General features: G+C 37.2%; 1 protein-coding gene across 1 annotated transcript in view; it reads left to right on the forward strand.

Moving 5' to 3' along the window:
• Positions 1 to 20,834, forward strand: part of LOC150093744 (dynamin-1-like) — a 300,405-nt gene that overhangs the window by 260,896 nt on the left and 18,675 nt on the right. Inside the window, exons 14-15 of the mRNA XM_090412966.1 lie at positions 1,613 to 1,712; positions 10,374 to 10,514. Coding sequence (XP_090269092.1) covers positions 1,613 to 1,712; positions 10,374 to 10,514 — 241 coding nt within the window. The remainder of the gene's footprint in view (positions 1 to 1,612; positions 1,713 to 10,373; positions 10,515 to 20,834) is intronic.

The raw sequence follows: 20,834 nt of genomic DNA on the forward strand, positions 1-20,834 counted from the left end.
AAGTGTTCTTGTAAGGCCAAAACATCTGCTATACTCCTCATAGTTCATTGCAACTTTGCATCATCTGCAAACACTGAATATCCCCATTAAAATCAAATCCAATATCATTAACATAAGGTTAAACAGCAATGACCCTAAAGCAGACTTCTGAGGCACACCACTAGTGACTTTCCTCTTCCAGGATATTCCCCCCCTCCCCCAATACACAACTTGCTAATATCTATCAGATAGCCGATCTTCAATCCAATGCACTAGTCAAATATTCAACCTCATCTACACTAGTAGCTGTCTATTTCGTTCAAGGTCTGGCTGTTTGGACTTCTCCTTGTTGATTTATGATATTTCTTTTTTATTAAAAAAATGAATTCATAATAAGAGTCTGTTTTCTTCAGTGAATTATAGCAGTCTTTCTCCTTTTTTGTTTCTCTCCTCAATCCAAATTTTCCCATTGGTTATTATTATTTTCACTTATTTTTCCATTTAAGTCAACCATGATAATTATATAAAATTCTTTAAATTTATGTCAAAGATTCTGAGTGATCTGAAGTTGGGGCATAAACTGGTAGAATTTTTATTTGATATATTTTATTTATATAGATATTCTTATTTCTGCTATTCAGGTTGATATTTCATTCATGAAGACTATATTTTGTTTTAGTTTTTATGTATTAGAAAATCTATGCCACCAATGGAATTGTTATCACAGTTGGAGTGGTATAATAAATGTCCATTCTCTAATTTAATTAATGCCTCTCTTCATGCTTTGAGAGTCTGATCACATCCCATTTAATTTTTCCATTCTCTTCCAAACAGAGTTTCACCTTGAAGAGATCTACAACTGCTCTATGAAGGTGTTAATTTGTTTTTAATATTAATCTGATGGAAGAACTCCTCAGAACAAAATACCACTCATCAGATTAACAATTTTGCTTTGAGGAATATTCTGACAATAGAGATAAGGAAATATTTGTGCTTCCGCAATATAAGGCATTACATACCATACATGGACTGTCATATATAAATTTAGTCATCTAGTTTCTATTGTGATGTGGAAACTTTGGAAAAGGTCCAGCAACATAAAACTAAGATAATATCAGGATTCTGGAATATTGGTGATGGGGAAAGGCCAAAGAAATTTACATTGCAGAATTTAGGCAGAAAAAAAATGATGTCATATACACATTTAATTTGTTGAAATTATTTTACGGGATTAACAGAGAAGGCATTATACATATCATGGATGGTGGGAGGGGAAAAATGAAAAGAGGCCATCCCTAAAAGTTGTGTACAGTTTGATGAAGAGATAAGTAAAAACTAGATTTTTTTGCATTGAGGCTGGTGGAAGTAGTGGGGGAATGCATGAACTGTGTTAGGAACTGGAAGTACAATCAGTTTAACATTCAGTATAATTGACTCCATGGAGCTTTTATGCATTAATAATAATATCAAGAACTAAGGTATACATCTTGCATAGCACATTTGTTGGAAAATAATAACTTTACTTCTACTATCACAAAATATACACCATGTACTTGTAGTATAAGTACAAGCACATGGTGTATGTACTTGTAGTATAATATAAGATATATTTGTTGCTCTTTCTCTGAAATAGAAATTCTCCTTCATCTTCTCCTGATGATAATGCTTCAAATCAACCACAAGATGATGTTGACTCTACCAGTAAAGAAGAGGAAAATTCAGATAATGATCTGGTTGGTTGTGCTCATTTTTTTTTTTATTTATTTTAGTTTGATAACATTATCATTATTATTACTAGTTATAGCTTTATCAGATAAAATGCTTTTTAAGTATTGAAAGTTTTCACTTAGTGATACTATAAATTAAAGATGCCAAGAAATTATATTATTCTTTTAATCAAGATTTAATAAAGGTCAAAATTGGTCCTTCTCATGATGCATAGCATTATACATGTCTGAAAGGACACATACTTTGCATTATGGGATACTAAGGCAATTGATGTGAAGTCATTAGCCTCTATATACAAGTAGCCCAGTCATGAAGAAACTTCATGAGCAAGCTTTGTTAAAAGGATTAAACTGAGAATATAATTTCTTGGCATCTTTAATTTATAGCTTCTTAAATGCTTTTAGATTTAAATTTATGACTGTCAGATACCCTGTTTCACAAATACTATTAAATTTAAATTCTTGTAAACACTTTTATCTAATATAATCATAGATGACTCTTCAACAAAAACAAATACAACATCATAATATACAAGTGGCAGTGTCTACAATATATTGGGGTATTCATGTAGATATATTCTTCATATTCCTTCTACAAATATCTTGGTAAATTATCTGTGCTCCACACAAAATGAGCTAGAAATGACAATAGGCATAGCAAAGAAGTTCTTTGTCTTATAATTTTTAAGAAGCCAGTCTGTGAACAGATACAAAATATCTGATTTTGTTTAAAATAAATGTTATTAGAAATGATCTAACTTTTAATGTATTTAACATTTATATATATTTTGTTACAGTACTTAGTTATGTTGCATGCTATGTAAATAATTTGAATACAACTGAATATGCATTTTACTCTTGAAAGCCAGAATGCAACCAAAAGGTAGGTACTACTTAACTATATTTAAATTATGTAGTCATGAGGATCCAAAATATTCTCTCTCTCTCTCTCTCACACACACACACATGCACACTTTGTTAACAGGTAAAAAACTAATATAAGACATTTTAGACAATTGCAGAAAGTTCTGAAAGTAATTTATTTAGTGATAGATGTGACATATAAAATTGTCTCTTCTAGATCCTTGGTCAGCTTTGCACTTTTGCCAGAAGCATTAAGGTTGCTGAAATTACTCTAGGAAGCCATTCCATCCCATGTGTAACTCATCAGTCAATGTGAATGTTAGAATCAGATACATCAGTAAAGTGTCTAGCAAAACTTGGTTGAAACAGAAGGATTTGCAGGACATAGCATACTATGGAATGGAGTGGTGGAGTGATAAAGTGGGGTCTCACACCTGTTCATGGTGTGAGGATATTTAATGGGATGTTAATATAGGTCTGAGAATATAGAGGATGATAAGCAGGAAATACATAGGCAATTTACTTTGGCAAGTGTAAAATGAGTAATCACAATGGGGGAACTGTGGCAATATAAACTGATCAGTGGAAACAGCACATATAATAAAGGAATTGAATTTCTAGAATTCTTGATAGACAAATGTTTTTGATAATATATGGTAGAGAGAAAGAGAGAATATGGAGATAAAGAATTTTATATTTGATCATAACATCAGAGGATCTATTGTAATGGAGATGCCATACTTGCTTCCAGTCAGTTAAAGTGACTATGTAGTCCTAAATTTAAGGATGAATAAGCATGCAAAAGTATCAGGAAAGAAGTATAGCATCGCTTGCAATTTGTTAGCAATGGTCACAAATTTCATACCTTGAACAAAGAAGATAAAGTAACTTGGAATAAAATGGATGACTACGAAAATCAAAATGGAATTGCATATGAGGAAGAGGTTATGGAATACATAAAGGGGAGAGAGAAAGAGAGGTGTGGAGAACAACTGAATGGGGAATATAAGGATCAAGCTAAGAAGGTGACTAGTGTAGCCAGGAGAGAACAATAAGCATATGAAAGGAGATTAGCACTTTGATCCAAGGAGAAACCCAAGAAGTTTTTTTGCTATGGGTCTAGCAGGAGGAGAAAAAATTGTGGACCAAAACCTCATTGAATAAAAACAATAGTTGGGTGCTATTCATGATGTAGTAGAGCTGTTTAACGATATCTTTATTAGGATGTTTCATCCTGATAAATCCAGTTTCCTTTCTAGAGAGAAAGGAAGGGTTAGAGGATGTATTCGGAATACTGAGCACTCCAGATAACAAAAATGATATTGGGACTGCAGAAAATTGGTTAGGAGGATAGACTGAGGGCATGTAAGCTGCAGATTCTGGAGGAAAGGAGATAAATGAATAATATGTGATTGAGACACTTAAGCTGTTGAGAAGTATTTATTGGATTGATGCTGGGGAGATTTTTCATGTAGTAGAACAAGAAGAAGGAATGTGGACAAGAAGCCATCCCAGGAAGATACAAACAGAAGTAGCAAGTAAGAGGGTAAGTTTTTACTTGGAGAGTGAGAAAAGCATGGCATGCCTTACCCAATAGGTAATGAGGGTGAAGACAGCAAATGAGTTCAATGAATATTATGCTAGACTTTGTGTTGTCTAAGGCAGACCTCCCATAATGAGTCTTAGGGCTATCCCTGGAGATCAAAAATAATAAGAGTAATGAGTATGCTGAATTTTTTGAACAAATATGAATGTAACCAAATTAATTATCACCGGGTTTATAGGTCATAATAGTTATTTAATTAAACCTACTAGTTTCACCACATATGCTAGTGACGTCATTTGGATTAGGCAGAACACACAAATATACAATTATTATTATTATTCAGGCCTCCATGGAGTCAAAAGACTCATCGTGGGAGGTCTTTCCTAAGAAACACAAAGTCTATCAAGACTCATTGAGATGAGGCTCCCCCTAAGAAACACAGTCTATCATACCACTCCTTAAACTCATTGACCGTTCTCATTCTCACCACTCCATCAGGCAATAAATTCCATGGTTCAACCACCCTCCATGCAAAGAAACCACTTCTCACCCTCTTGCTCACAGTTTCCTTTTGTAACTTCCAGGAATGGCCTCTTGTCATCACTCCTTCCTGCTGTTCAACCAAGTGAAAGAACTCCCCAGTGCCAACCCTGTAACCACCTCTCAACAGTTTAAAAGTCTCAATCATATCACCCCTCCTTCTTCTATCCACCAAACTCTGTGGTCCACATTCCCTCAGCCGATCCTCATAACTATCATTGTACATTCCTGAAACCATCTGTTATCTGCCTTTGTACTCTTTCCACAGTTAATATATCCCCTTCAAATCCTGGGGACCAAATCTGAGAACAATAGTCCAAGTGTGGTCTGATCAGGGTTTATACAACGGAATGATAACTGTTTTTTCTCTGCAGGTCAGCGTCCTTCTCATCATTGCAGCAATCCTTTGTATTACCTTCACCACCTTTGCAAAATGTTCCCTACTTCCTCCAGTGTAACTCCTTCCATAGAGTATGCAGTGTCCCATCGATGTTTCCCAAACCTCAAGACCTTACATTTTGCTGCATTAAACTGATACCTCCATTCATTTGCCCATCTATCTAGCTTATTCAAATCCTCTTGCAGGGCTGCCGCATCTGCACTATTACTAATAATCCTTCCCAGCTTTGCATCATCTGCAAACAACTGAATATCCACTTTCAATCCACTGACGATGTCATTGATATAAAGGTTAAACAATATAGGTTCCAGTACTGACTGTGGGACCTCACTTGTAACCCTCTGCTTCCTTGAAACTGCTCCACCATACACAACTCTCTGATAAATCAGTAATAAGTCACAATAAGCAGAATATGAATCCTTACATAACTAAAAACCAAATATGTAGGAACAGTTACATAAAATTAAAAGCAAAAACAGAAGCACGTGGAACATGGAAGCTGGCATGGGTCAGTCATTGTTCAGAAAATGCACACAATAGTTTGCAGAAAAACTAAAGTCCGATGTGTTGAAAGATATAACAAATGACTTCCAAATGTCACATAAAATCATCCCTTGGAATTTGAGTTATGGTGGATAGGAAACTGAAATTCAAAGGGTCACATTGCAAAAATTGCTAATACAACTCGGAAGATAACTGGGATCTTGAAGCGAACATTGACATATAAGCAAGCACACAAACAGTACATGGCACATGCCAGAAGGGTAACTAGTGTGGTAAGAAAAGCAAAAGCAGATTATGAAAGGAAGTTAGCAAAGCAGGCTAAAGAGAATCCCAAATAGTTCTTTCATTATGCTGCAGGTAAAAGAAAAAATGTATAAGTGCAGAATGATTTTAAGGAATGCCAATGGTAGGAAGGTAACTGTGTCAGTCGAAATAGTAGAATTACTAAGTGAACACTTTGCAAGAGTATATCATGAAGAATATAAGACACAGGCCAGAAGAGTGACTAGTGTGGTACGGAAAGCAAAACTGGAATATGAGAGGAGGTTGGCCCTAAGATCCAAAGAAAATCGTAGGAAATTTTTTAGTTATGTGGCCAGTAGGACGAGAAATGACTGTGGAAGAATGATATTGTGGGATAAAAATGGGAATAGAGTGACTGATGCAGAGGACATAGTGGAATTGTTCAATGAACACTTTATTGGAGTATTTCATCCTAGAGGAGTCAGTTTTAATGCTAGAGGGATAGGGCTGGTTCGAGGTTTAGAGGTACAGGAGGAGTGTGTGTGTTTCAGATACTGAGTACTCTGGATGTCAGTAAAGCTTTGGGACTGGATGATATTTCACCACGAGTTTTGAGAGAATGTGCCAGGGAACTGACAGTGCCTTTAACGTGGCTTTTCAATGAAAGTCTGGCTTCGGCAAAGGTGCCCAGGGAATGGAAGGAAGGTAAGATAGTGCCATTGCATAAGGGTGGTAACAGACTGGAAGTGTCTAATTATAGGCCAGTCTGTGTGTCATCAGTAGTTGTTAAGATCTTGGAGAAAGTAGTGAGGGACCATATACAGCATTGGGCAGATGAGGGTAATGTTATCTGTGTGAGTCAACATGGATTTGTGAAAAGGCGCTCTTGTTTTAGCAATATGCTAGCCTTTTATAATAAAGTTACAAGAACATCAGATGAGGAAAAGGCATATACTGCAATTTTCTTAGACTTAGCAAAGGCATTTGACAGGGTGCCACATGATAAGCTGATATTTAAGTTGCAACACATGGGTCTGGATGTCAGATTGGTCAACAAAAGGGGATATTCAGTTGTTTGCGGATGATGCGAAGCTAGGAAGGATTATTGGTAAGAGTGCAGATGTGGTAGCCCTGCAAGAGGATTTGAATAAGCTAGGTAGATGAGCAAATGAATGGGGGTCAGTTTAATGCAGCAAAATGTAAGGTCTTGAGGTTTGGGAAACATCGATGGGATGCAGCATACTCTATGAGAGGAGATATGCTGGAGGAAGTAGAGGAGACAAGAGATCTGGGGTTGATGGTTCATAGAAACCTGAAGTTTAGGGGACATATTGCAAAGGTGGTGAAGGTAACACAGAGGATTGCTGAAATTATGAGAAGGACACTGACCTGCAGAGAAAAAACAGTTATCATTCCGTTGTATAAGTCTCTGATCAGTCCACACTTGGACTATTCTTCTCAGATTTGGTCTCTAGGATTTGAAGGGGATAAATTAACTGTGGAAAGGATACAAAGACGGATGACAAAGATGGTTTCAGGATTGTACAAGGATAGTTACGAGGATCGGCTGAGGGAATGTGGACTCAGAGTTTGGTGGATAGAAGAAGGAGAGGTGATATGATTGAGACTTTTAAACTATTGAGAGGTGGTTACAGGGTTGACACTGGGGAGTTCTTTCGCTTGGTTGAACAGCGGGAAGGAGTGATGACAAGAGGCCATCCCTGGACATTACGAAAGGAAACTGTGAGCAAGAGGGTGAGAAGTGGTTTCTTTACATGGAGGATGGTTGAACCATGGAATGCATTGCCTGATGGAGTGGTGAGAGCGAGAACGGTCAATGAGTTTAAGGAGTGGTATGATAGACTTTGTGTTTCTTAGGGGGGATCTCCCCTCGATGAGTCTTGACAGACTTTATGTTCTTAGGAAGGACCTCCCACGATGAGTCTTTCGACTCCATGGAGGCCTGAATAATAATAATATCATCCAGGCAGTGATATTGCAGGAATGAGGGAACTGATGGCTTATACACGAACTGAAGTGAATGAAATGGAGGTGAATAGCATATTACAGAACCTTAATGTGAATAAATCTGTGGGATTGGATGGTATATCAGATTGAGTCTTACATGAAGCAGCAAAGGAATTGTCAGGGCCCTTAACCATATTGTTTATCTAAGTCTCAGCTCTGGGTTAGTCCCATTGGGGTGGAAAGAGGGGAAAATAATTCCATTGTACGAATGATGCTCCAAGACTGGTGTTGCAAATTACCAACCAATCAGCATATAAGTCGTCATCAAAGTATTGGAGAAGTTGGTCAAGAACAAAATACAGAAATGGATAGATGAAAGTGAGATACTGTATAGGGGGACAGTATGGTTTTGTGAAGATCATGCCTCAGTAACTTGCTCGCATTTTATAATACAGTGATAGCTGAGTTGGATAAAGGAAGTCAGTTTACAGTGATACTGCTGGACTTTGCAAAGGTCTTTGACAGGATACCACATTGAATTCTAATCAGTAAACTGCAACACATGGGGATGGATATACGGTTGATGAGATGGATAGGAATATGGTTGATGGAGAGATATCAAAATGTAGTTTATTCAGGAGCAGAGTCCAAAAGAAGGCCTGTGACCAGTGGTATGCTGCAGGGTTCTATTCAAGGACCACTGCTATTTAATTTGTTTATTAATGATATGGGAAAGGATCTGAGAGGAACTGTTCAGTTATTTGCTAATGATTCAAAGTTCTGTAGAGCAATAGTGAATACACATGATGTCAAAATTTTGTAGGATGATTTGGACAGAATGGCAGACTGGACTAAGGAGAATGGATGTCATTTTAATATGGCAAAGTGTAAGGTTGTGCATTTTGGGGTGAAAAGGTTATCAGCAGTATACCACATTGGTGGAACCATACTCCAGGAAATTGATGAAGCCAGATACTTGGGAGTGTTAGTGGATAGGGATTTAAAGTTTGGGGGCACATAGCAAAAGTTGATAAATCAGCTCATCAGATCACTTGGTTACTGGAAGAATACTTTGACAAGCAGGTTATTGGTCCTCTTTATTGAGCCCATCTTGACTACTGTGTGCAGATCTAGGTGCCAGGGTTTCTTAGTGATGGGGAGAGGAGGTAGAGAGGATCCAGATGCGAGTGATCAAGATGGTAGCTGGTCTATGGAATGAGCCTTAAGAGAACAGGTTGAAGATTTGTGGGTTATAAGAACTAGTTGATAATTGGAAAAGGGGTGATATGATTGAGACATCAAAATTACTGAGGGTGTTTACAAGATTAAATCAAAGGAAAGTTTTCAGAACAGGTGTGGTGGCAGGAGAACTAGGGGCCATCCATGGAAACTGAGCAAGAGTTTAGTTAGCAAGGGTGTTAGAACTAGGTTTTATATTTGGAGAGGCAATGAATCAGTGGAATAAGCTGCCAGAGTCTTGATATGATGTTTAGGGCTTCCCTCAATGAGTTTAAGGACTCCTTGGAGTTGCCTGTAATAATAATAATAAGAATTAGGAGGTCATTTCCTCTTTGCAAGGCCTTGATGTGACCATATCTGAACTACTGTTAAAAAAATTTGGTTTCCTGAATTCAGAGGGGATAAACAAGCTTTGGAGGGGTACAAAAAAGAGAAAAAAAAAGATGATATAAGGACTGCAGAATGTTAATTACGAGGACAGTTTGAGAAGATATGAACTGGTAAACAGGAGGAAGCATGGTGATATGATAGAGGTCTATAAAAGTCTGAAAATGTGTTTTATATATATATGTGTGTGTGTGTGTGTGTGTGATTAAATGATTAAATTTTTTGTTATATGGAAGACTGTGATTAGGACAGTGGGATTCATGGAAGTTAAGTTTGTGTTTGGTTAAGAAACAGGTGAGAGGTAGACTTTAGACTGTTGTCTCACAAAGTGGTGAATGAGTGAGTGGAAAACAGCTTATCTGTTGAAATAGCAAGTGCATCCAGTATGAATGGGTTTAAGAGTTTATGACATTTGGTGTGGGTGAATTTCTGCCTCCGTCGATTAGTCCTTGACTTCCTGGTGGTCTTGGATAATAATAGGAGTAATAAATAATAATAGGAGTAATATTGTATATTTTAATAGGTTCAATAATCTTAATGTTTGGTACTTTTCATTCTTTGAACGGGTCACTTCGTTTAACTTCAAATTTCAGTTAACAAGAGTATCATTCAATAAATATTTCTACCTGAGATTCATAAAAAATTTAAGTGTATATCAGAAAGTTTCTTAACTATTTATGGACGGCTTCACATTGATGTGCTATAGAAATTGTTCCAAACAGTCTTGATGTAAAGGTTTAAAGATAATATGTCTTAAGAAAGAAGCCTACAGAAATTGATATGGAAAACTTTTCTTGCCTATGACTATTTATGAAACTAAATATGAAAAACAGTGAAGATAATAAAAACAATATAAAAGTAATTGAAATTGATGGAATGATAATTTTAAATCTATCAGAATATTCTGAAATATATTTTATAAAGACTTTTACAAAGTCTTTTTAAAAACAAAATTTTCTTTGTGTATTCTATTTAGCAAAGGTTGGAAACTCGACGTGATATAAATAAAAAGAGTGTATCTCGATTAGAAGGTTTGATAAATGCTTACATGGGTCTTGTGAAAAGGACAGTGTCAGATATGGCTTTGAAATATATATGTTGTTTTCTTGTTCAAGAGGTATGCTTTTTAAGTTATATGGCTTTGAAAAGGTTTTATGAATGTCTTTTATTAATATAAGGATTACTTTTGTATATCATAAAATTGGTCATTACTAAAAAATAAGTAAATACATTTTTAAAAAAGATAAATCATCCTTTAAACATATCCATTTGTGCCCCCACCCCCTCCAGATAAAAAGCATATATGTTTTAATGAATCTCAGTCACAATAGATTGTAAAACATTCATACATTAGGATTACTTAGATACACGCTTGGGATTACATCATCTAGAATTTTTCCTCTGCAAACCAAACTTTTTTTTAAAGCCCACTTTAGCCCTTCAGAAAGTAGAGTGATAGTCTTACATTGTGCACTAAAGTTTATCTACTATTGAAAGACATGCACAAATATCCATGTCCATTGCAGGATTTGAATTCACAACCTGCTGGTTGGAGAAGTATATGCTATCCATTCAACCAACCTTCTACTTCTTCAGTTGACCTCCAACCCAATACGTTCTTTTCTTTGTATACTCCCTGAACACACTATATCCTTCATATTCTATCCCACTAACTATATCATCTTCTGTCAGCCTTGTCTCACTAATGTCAATAATAATGCCTATAACACCCCAACTTGACTACTGCTTGCAGATCTGGGCACCAGGTTTCTTGGCAATGAGGTGAAAAGGATCCAGAGGCAGGTGACAAAGATGGTAGCAGGTATATGGAATGAAGATTGCAGATTTGTGGATTACAGAAACTGGTGGAAAGGTGGAAAAGAGGATGATATAGTTGCACTACCTCCGCTTTGAGGAAGCAGTCATGTGGTCTTGACCTGGAATAGGGTGTCAAGCATACAGAATGGAATTACAAAACAGGTAATTACGACAAACTGAGAGTTAGATTAGAGCAGTGCCCATTGCCATGATGTAAGAATTTGGAGAATTTGTTAACTGTGGATGGGAGATGGTAAAGGGTATTTTAAGTAATCATTATCAGGTTGGATATCCAGAGAGGCAGGAGGATAAATCAGAGAGAAACTAGATAGATGAATGGCATTATAAAACAAGAAATGTGAATTGAATATAAAGAAAAAGGCTAAATCAGCTAGCCCATGAGCAGTATAATGCAAGAAAGAAAGAAGGGTGACCAGTATGGTAAAGGAAGCTAGCTGATGAGATCAAAAGAAATCCCAAACAGTTGTTTCATTATGTGGTAAGTAAAAGGAAGAATGATTAATGAGGGCTGATGGCAGGAAGGTGACAGAAGAAAATGAAATGGTTCAGTTACTGAGTGATCATTTCATAAGTGTGTACCATCCAGGTGGAGATATTTCAGTGCTAGATGTGACATTGACTGATGGAAGAATAGAGATAGATGAATTGGAGGTTCTGCCAATATTGCAGAAAGCCTTAATGCAGACACAGCAGTGAGATTAGATAGCATATCATCCCCTGTATTATGAGGATGTGCAAGGGAACTGAAACTTTTTCTGAACAAGTTGTTTAATTTAGCCTCAGTTCTGGGAATCTGTACCAATGGAAAGAGAACATAATTCCACTGCATAAAACAGTCTCCAAGATGGAAGTTGCAAATTATAGGCCAAGTTTAAAAGATAGAATTCAGAACTCCATGAATGAGTGGACAGGAAGATTATACTTTACTGGGAGTAACATAATTTTGTCTTGCCTCAGTAATTTTCATACTCTGTTTTTTTTTAATATAATAAAGTGACAATTGAGTTGAATAAAGAACGGTTAATCATTGACAGTGCTGGACTTTGCAAAGGTATTCAACAGGATTCCACATGGAACTCTGTTGCATAAATTGAAATAAAATGGGGATGGATATGAAGCTTGTGATTTGGATAAAAGGATTGTTGATGAATATATGTGTGTGTGTGTGTGTGTCGAAGAGTGGTATATAGGGGCGTTTAGCATGGGAACGGGCAGGTAATTACCAGTGTACTATTCAACTCTTTTCTTGGTTCTCTGGCGTTTAATTTATACATCAGTGACATAGGAAATTATTTAAGAGCAACTATTCAGTTGTTTGCTGATGATGTGAAGCTTGGAAGAGCAACAGCCAATGAAGACAATGTATAAATCCTTCAAGATGACTTAAACAGACTAGCAATAAGGAAAGAAGTAAATTTAGGCCAATTTATCATGAAGGAGTGTAAGGTTATGCACTTTTGAATGAAGAGATCACAAGCTGTATACTATATTGATGAAACTGAGCTCCAGGAAATTGAGGCCAGGAATTTGGAAGTTATTATGGACAGATGGTTGAAGTTTAGAGGGCACATTGCAAAGGTGACCAAAACAGCACATCAGATGACATGGCTGTTGAAGAACACACAAGCAGGGATAAAAAAAGTTATTTCCTTTTATAAGGCTATAATAAGGTCACTCCTGAACTGCTGTAAATAGACCTTGTTCCCTTTATTTCATGAGAATAAAGTGGTGGAAAGGATCCAGAAGCCAGTGCCCTAGATTGTGACTTGTCTAGAAAATGCCCCTTATGAAAATGGATCAAGGCTCTGGGCTTCAAAAACTTGCTGACAGTGAAAGAGGAGACATAGTAGAAACATTTAAGGTATTAAAGGGATGATTGGTACCAAACTCTTTTTCAGTGCATGACAGGAAGGGAGAGAACAAGGGGTCAATTCTGGAAATTGTGTAACAGTGGATTAGCCTAGGGCACTGGGACTAAATATTTTTAGTTGGAGAGTGGTGAATGGGTGGAATGGGTTGCCAGGAGGCAGTTGTGAGTGCATCATCAGTTAATAAGGTATGATAGGCATTATGTGAACAGTGGTGAGAATGGGTCTCCCACAATGAGTCTTTGATTCTGTGTACATGCTACAATTTGACTCCAGTCTTACTTTGACCAAATGCTTTACTCAGCATACCAATAGGAAGGTGACAAAATTTATTTCTGTTATTTCTGATGAAATATCTGGCAAGTGCATCAGCTGATATCAGAAAGAAAGAAAGTACAAGAAATAGAGAAAGGAATGCTTGACTAAGAAAGAAGGAAAAATCAAGAAGTGAATCTTGTATGGTGATACTATTATAAGAGGTGTGATTGGTGAGAGATTAACAAAATTGTTCTTCCTGGGTGCAAAAATTAATGAGCTATGATAGGTATTATGTAAGCAATTGTTAGAGTGGGTCATTCACAATGAGTCTATTAGGCTCATCATTTTGCACTCTAATAATAAGGTTATTTGGAGTGCAAAAGGGTAAAATGAAAGAGTTGATTGTTTTGGCTGGAACAAATGATCTGAAAGGAGAAAAGTATGGTATGAGGAAGGACATGAAAGAATTACTGGAAGTACAAAAGGAAAAAATAAGAAAGCATAGATTAGTGAGTCTGTTGCTGCAGTATGACAAAGTTGAGCTGAGAAGGAGGGCCACAATAAGTGAATGATTGATGCATAGGTTATGCAAGAGGAATAATATGGAGTTTGTTGAGTGAGTATGATGGACAAAAGGACTTATACAAGAAGGATGGTTTGCATCTGAATGGATTTGGTATCCAGAGTCTGGAAAAAGTGTTGTTGAATGATGTGAAAGTGCAAAATCAGGGAAATTAGGACTTTTAGGGGGAAGCTGTTAAATGAGTATGCAGATATTAGTGAGGCAGTTTAAGAGTAGCAATGTGAATAAAATGCCTAAGTTAGTACCACTGTAAACTAGAATGGGATTGTTAGTATAAAGTGTCAGGATAGTGGTAGGCCTAAGATGCGTTAGCACTTTATGTATAGAAATGCCAGGAGCATTCAGAAAAAGGGGGAGAAGTTTTTGGCATCGGTTAGTTCATCCTGGCCAGAAGATGATATAGTTAGTAGAATAGAATGTGAAGAGCATAGTGTTCAGGTAGGAACACATTATGCCCTTCACATGATAGCTGATGGCTTGCAATTTAAAGAGAGTAGAAGCTCAATTGCAGACCAGTGAAAATAGCACCTTTGAGGCTATCTGGTGTTGAGGTAGAGGCAAGCAGAACAAAATATACAGTTGGATACTTCAGTAGACCAAGGTATGGAAAGGATGATGGAGATAGAATGCATTGGCAAATAAGCTCAGTGAGTGGAGTGCAAGTGATTATTACAGGGAATTTCAACTATGGAAACATAGATTGGAAGGAGGAGAGGACACATGGGAGGAAGGAAATTGGAATTTATGCAGTTACTTAGGAATACTTACTTACCTGAGGTATTATGTGATGAAATATACTAGGGGTTTAAGAGCACTAGATCTAGTAATTGAATCGGAGAATTTGGCAATAACCAATATGACACCATTGCCACCAATTGGCGAGAGTGATCATATGGTCTGGACCTGAGGGGTGGCTAAATGTGGGGAATTTTCAGTTAAGGAGTATATATGGAAATACAGGTAAGTATGACAAGCTTAGGAGATTGCTTGGATCAGTGCCATGGCATGTGAAACTGCAAGGGCTGGATGTTGATAGCACATGGGAAGTGTTAAAGGAGTGTTTGAGGGAAGTAATGGCAGGCTGCTGATTTACTCAAGAGAGTAAATCAAGTGGGAATTAAATGGATGAATAACACCATTAAACTGGAGCTGCAAAAAAAGAAACAATTGTGGAGGGAATTTAAGGAAAAGGGCGACCTGCAGGCACACGAACAGTACAAGCCATATGCCTAAAGGTTAACTAGTGTGGTAAGAAAAGCAAAAGCAGATTTTGAAAGGAAGTTAGCAATGCAGGCTGAAGAGAATACCAAACAGTTCTTTCGATATGCTGCAAGTTAAAGAAAAATGTATATGGCGGCAGAATGATTTTGAGAAATGCCAATGGTAGGAAGGTAACTGAATCAGTCAAAATAGTAGAATTACTAAGTGAACACTTTGCAAGAGTATATCATCCAGGTGGTGATATTGCAAGAATGAGTTAAATGGATGAATATCATCATTAAGCTAGAACTACAAAAAAAAAAGAAAAATTTATGGAGGAAATTCAAGGAGAAAGGTGACCAGCAGGCACATGAACAGTGCAACGCATAGGCCAGAAGGGTAACCAGCCAGGGAAAAGCAGAGTATGAAAGGAAACCAGTAGTGCAGTCCAAAGATAATTCCCAAGAGTTCTTTAGGTATGGTGTAAGTAAAAGGAAGAATATTTATGACAGAATGATTTTATTGAATGCCAATGGTAGAGAGGTAACTAAATCATGAGACAAATTCTTATGTGTGAACTGAGGTAAATGAAATGGAGGTGCATAGCATATTATAGAACCGTGATGCGAATACAGCTATGGTAATGAGATTAGATGGTAATGAGCTCAAGTTTTACATGAAGGTGCTAAGGAATTGTCAACGTTTGATGACATTGTTTAATGGATGTCTCGGCTCTGGTTTAGTCCCAGGGGGTTAAAAGAGGGGAAAATAATTCCCTTGCATAAAGGAGAGTTTAAGACTGATGTAGCAAATTACTGACCGATCAGCATATCAGGAGTTGTTGTGAAAGTACTGGATAAGTTGGTGAAGAGCAAAATACAGGAATGGATAGATGGAAATGAGATATTGTATTGGGAGGACAACATGGTTTTGTGAAGTGTAGGTTATACTTTGGTAACTTGCTCACATTTTATAATACAATGACAGCTGAGTTAGATAAAGGCAATGGTTTTACAGTGATACTGCTGGACTTTGCAAAAGCCTTTGATAGGATACCACATGGAATTCTAATCAGTAAACTGTAGCACATAGGGCTGGATATAAAGTTGGTGAAGTAGATAAGAGGGTGGTTGATGGAAAGATATCAGAGAATAATTTACTCAGGAGTAGAGTTCAGAAGAAGGCCTGTGTCAAGTGGCATATCTTGGGCCACTACTATTTAATTTGTACATTAATAATAATTGTATGATGATACATGGCCATGAGTCCCCTTTACAGGGAGGTATGGCACCATCTCCGTCTCCCCAAAATTTTATCCAGGCTCCAGAACCAGCATAGCTGACGAATCAGACCTATGGCTGGGTCAGTATTCCTGACGGTAATCCATGTGTTCACTGGACTGGTTTGCCTGCTTGCGGGATGAAAATCCCCAGATAAACTGGTGGCAAAAACCCTGCTGTCCACGCCCAACACCGGCTAACTTGGCAATGGCTGAGGAAAATCCTTAAGCTTCTCGCGTCATCAATGGGAATTGAACCTAGGACACTCCTTCCCCAAGCATATGGTTGTGAAGTGCATAGCCACTAGGCTAACCGCTCGGACATTTGTACATTAATGATATAGGATACATCATCAGAAAACAACAGAACAGTTGTTTTCTGATGATGAAAAACTGGGTAAAGCAATAGTTAATACAGATGATGTTTATGGTTATTATTCCTCTTTATCAAGCCTTGATAGGACCCCACCTTGACTACTGCATGCAGATCTGGAGGTGGAGAGGTTCTAGAGGCAAGTGACCAAGTTGGTAGCAGGTCTAGGGAATGAACCTTACAAGAAGAGGTTGAAGATTTATGGGTTACAGGAATTGGTTGAGAGGCAGAAAAGAGGTGGTACAAATTATTGAAGGGTTATTACAAGATTAATACAGAGGAAATTTTTCAGAGCAGGTCTTGTGGTGGGAGAGCCAGGGGCCATCCTTGGAAACTGAGCAAGAGTATACTTAGTAAAGGTGTTGGAACTATATTTTTTGCTTGGAGAGTGGTGAAGAGTGAAATAGGTTGGCTGAATCTGTTGTGGGTGAAATGACTATGAATGAGTTTGAAACAAAATATGATAGATGCACAAATGTTGCATGTGCTTGGCATGATATTTAGGGCCTCCTTTGATTATGTGAGGCTCCTTGGATAGCCTGTAATAATAATGATAACAACAATTTTATGTTACCAATACCATATATGAATGTCATAAAAAAATGCAACAAAAGGTCTGAAAGAAAAATAAAATATATATTTTTTTTAGACAAATAGACAAGCTTAGGTGATGAACGTTATTCATAACTTATATTTAATGGTATTACAATACCAAACAAACTAAGTTATAAGAAACGATATTTATTAATAGACTTGTATTTCATTAGATTTTAAACCAGCATCTTCAGATCACCACACTATATATTACAATTAATATGCAACAGTGAGTCAGTGAACAGTTCAAACTGTAACAGACAAGAGATCTAAAGTCCTCATTTGGCACTCTCTAATGTTGTAAAAAAAAAAAAAAAAAAAAAAGAAAGAACTATTACAGATATAGAATCTCACCCTCTATATTACAGATATAGAAGGTGAGGATAATGAGCAGAATGTAAATGAAAAAATAAAAGTGGGGAAAGTTTGAATCATTTTTCAGAGATGATCTTAGATGGGAGGATGTTTGGCAAGCTAGTGTGGGTAGCTTGCAGAAAGAGTGAGAAAGAGAGCTGGGCTGATGGAGGAGGTGGAATGAGTAGAAGAGATTAAGTGAATGGAAACGATGAATGCAAAGTGAATCAAAGTTGGAGCAAGAGACAGTTATGGGAATGATAGAAGAGGAGAGAACAGAAACAGTAGAAAGGAGGGAATGAGAAAAAGGCAAGGAAGTGCCTGAACCAGGAAGGGAGAGATACCAGGATAGCAGGTAAGCAGAGGCATAAAGGAAGAAATTGTTAGAGGAGAGAGAGAGAGAGTGAAGGATGAATTTGAGCATGGAAGAAACAGAATGTAAGAGATGTGATATATACAGACTGTGTAACTCTTGGTGTGCAAAATAGAATATCTGAGGAGTGTTTGCCTGGAGGAACAATAGAAAGTGTGACTATGTGAATTAAGCGGGTTGAAAGGGTAGATGTGATCATTGTGATAGTGGGCATGAATGACTTGACAGGCAGCATGATTTGGGTGGCAAGAGATCTGAGCTTCATGCTTGAGGTTGCATGGAAGATGATTCAGAGAAGGAAAGATAGTGTATATGTTGCCCATGTATGATAATGAAGAGCTGAGGAGAAGAGTATTAATAATGAATAGTATGATAGTCAGAATGTATCAAAGGAGAGGCATGGAATATGTGGATGCTTGGAAGGCATTTGAGGACAGAAAGGAACTGTATGCAAGAGATGACTTACATTTGAATGAGGAAGGACATAGGCATCTGGAGAGAATGCTGTTCTCTGGAAGAGTCAATGTGTCAATGCAAGGAAAGTATAATTATCAGGGTGAATGGTAGTGGGGGTGGCGTCTTGAGGGAATAGGTGCTTGCAAGAAGAGGGAATAAAGCGGGTAATGCTGAATCCAGTAGAGTCTGGAGGGGATAATGATAGGTATGAAAACAGCATCAATGCCTTGATTCTTTATACTAATGCCAAGAGTATTAGGAATAAAGGAGATGAATTGGTGGTGTTTATAGCATCAGCCAGTCCAAAGATTACTGGGAGATCTAAGACATGATTGATGGAAGATGATACACTGACAGGAATAGAAGTAGCATGATATATAACATTTTTCAACAGGATAGGAAGGAAAAACGAAGTGGTGGAGTACTGCATATGATAAGTGATGATTTATATCCTCTCAGAATGGATGATTTGGCAGGCAATGGCACTAATGGTTTTGAAAGCATATGATGTGAGGTAGAGGCAAAACAGGATATTTAGTGGTGTTGATACAAGCCAGAGAGCATAGAGTATAATGAGCAAGAGATGTTTAGACAGTTGAGCTTGGCAAGTGCAAGAAGAATGCTTGTTATGGGAGATTTTAACTATGGCATTATATATTAGGAAGAGGAAACTGCATGTAATAATAAGGGTATGGAATTTCTAGAATTCTTGATGGACAAATCTCTTAGGCAACATGTAGTAGAAGGAACACGAGATTCAAGAGTTTTGGATTTAGTCATAGTATCAGAAGAACTGATTATAAATGTGATAGCATCTCTGCCCCCAGCTGAAGAGAGAGTGACCATTTGGTTTTGACTTGGAAGATGAATAGACATGCAAGATTATCAAAGAGAAAGGAATGTATGTGGAATTATAAGGCAAGTGATTATAATAGTCTTAGATATCAACTTGGGGTGGTTCCATGGAAGGCGGAATTGAAAGGGCGAGATATCTTTAGTGCTTGGAAAATTGTGAACGAATATTCACAATTTGGTGCAAGGTGGATTACAAACAATATCAAACAGTAACTGCAGATTAAAAAGAGGATATGGAAGGGATATAAGGAGACGAGTGGAGAGCAGATGCATGAACAATATAAGACTCAGGACCAGGAAAGTGACTAGTATGGTAAGAAAGGGGAAAACTGGAATGTGAGAAGAGAATGGCCCTGAGATCCAAAGAAAAACCTAAGCAATTTTTAAGCTATGTGGCCAGTAGGAGGAGAGAGAAATGATTGTGGAAGAATGACAGTGTTGGATAAAAATGGGAATAGAGTGACTGATGCAAAGGACATAGTGGAGTTGTTCAATGAACTCTTTATTGGGGTATTTCATCCTGGCAAAGCAGTTTTTAATACTACCTGGATGGGGCAGGTTTCAGGTTTAGAAATGCAAGAGGAGAGTGTGTTTAAATGGTTACATAAAAGTTCATCGCAAGACAATTTATCGAAAAAGCAATTCGCCAAATAAACAATTCATCGAAAGATAATTTAATAAATGACAATTCATCAAGAAGGCAATTCATCGAATGAGCAATTCAACGAATGACAACTCATCGAACAACAATTCGTCAAAAATGCAATTCACCAAAAAAACAATTCACCGAAAATTTTTCGATGAATTCTTTCTTAATTCATCAAAGTCATTTTTCTTGCAAACTACTGTTTCAAGTATTTGGTAACAATACCTAATGTTACTCAAGATACAGACAACATATGGAAGTGGGCATTGAAATGTAATAATTATTTTCTTGCATTTTAACTTACGTATATATCTTAAATGTAAAATTTCATTAAATTTCATCCAGCCAGAGCAGAATTACTAATATCATTTCGAAACTTCTTTAAAGCTTCTTGTACTGGCGAATTACGTTATGTCAGAGAGTTATTGTAATACACGATTTCGACATTGTTTCTTTGTAGCTCACAATAGGGCTTGTGTAGTTCAGTCGGTATAAACGAAGCCCTTTAATTAGAAAGGCCTAGGTTGGAATCCCATATATGATGAGCATAATTTTTATCAGTCCTCTTCAACTGATGGCGAGTTAGCAGGCCTAATATGGAGATGACTGAACTTGACCTCTAAACTCCATGAAGACAAAATAATACGGATATGAAACAGTTATCGGACACGAAAGACAATAAGAAACCCTACTGTTCTATAATTATTCCCTATTAAAGTAGCATTGCTATCTCACCAATCATTAGGTTGAGGAGGATGG

This window comes from Typopeltis vanoorti, chromosome 23, assembly GCF_054136105.1.
Source record: "Typopeltis vanoorti isolate ZY-2024b chromosome 23, IOZ_Tvanoo_1.0, whole genome shotgun sequence".
In the NCBI taxonomy this organism is placed as follows: Eukaryota; Metazoa; Arthropoda; class Arachnida; order Uropygi; family Thelyphonidae; genus Typopeltis; species Typopeltis vanoorti.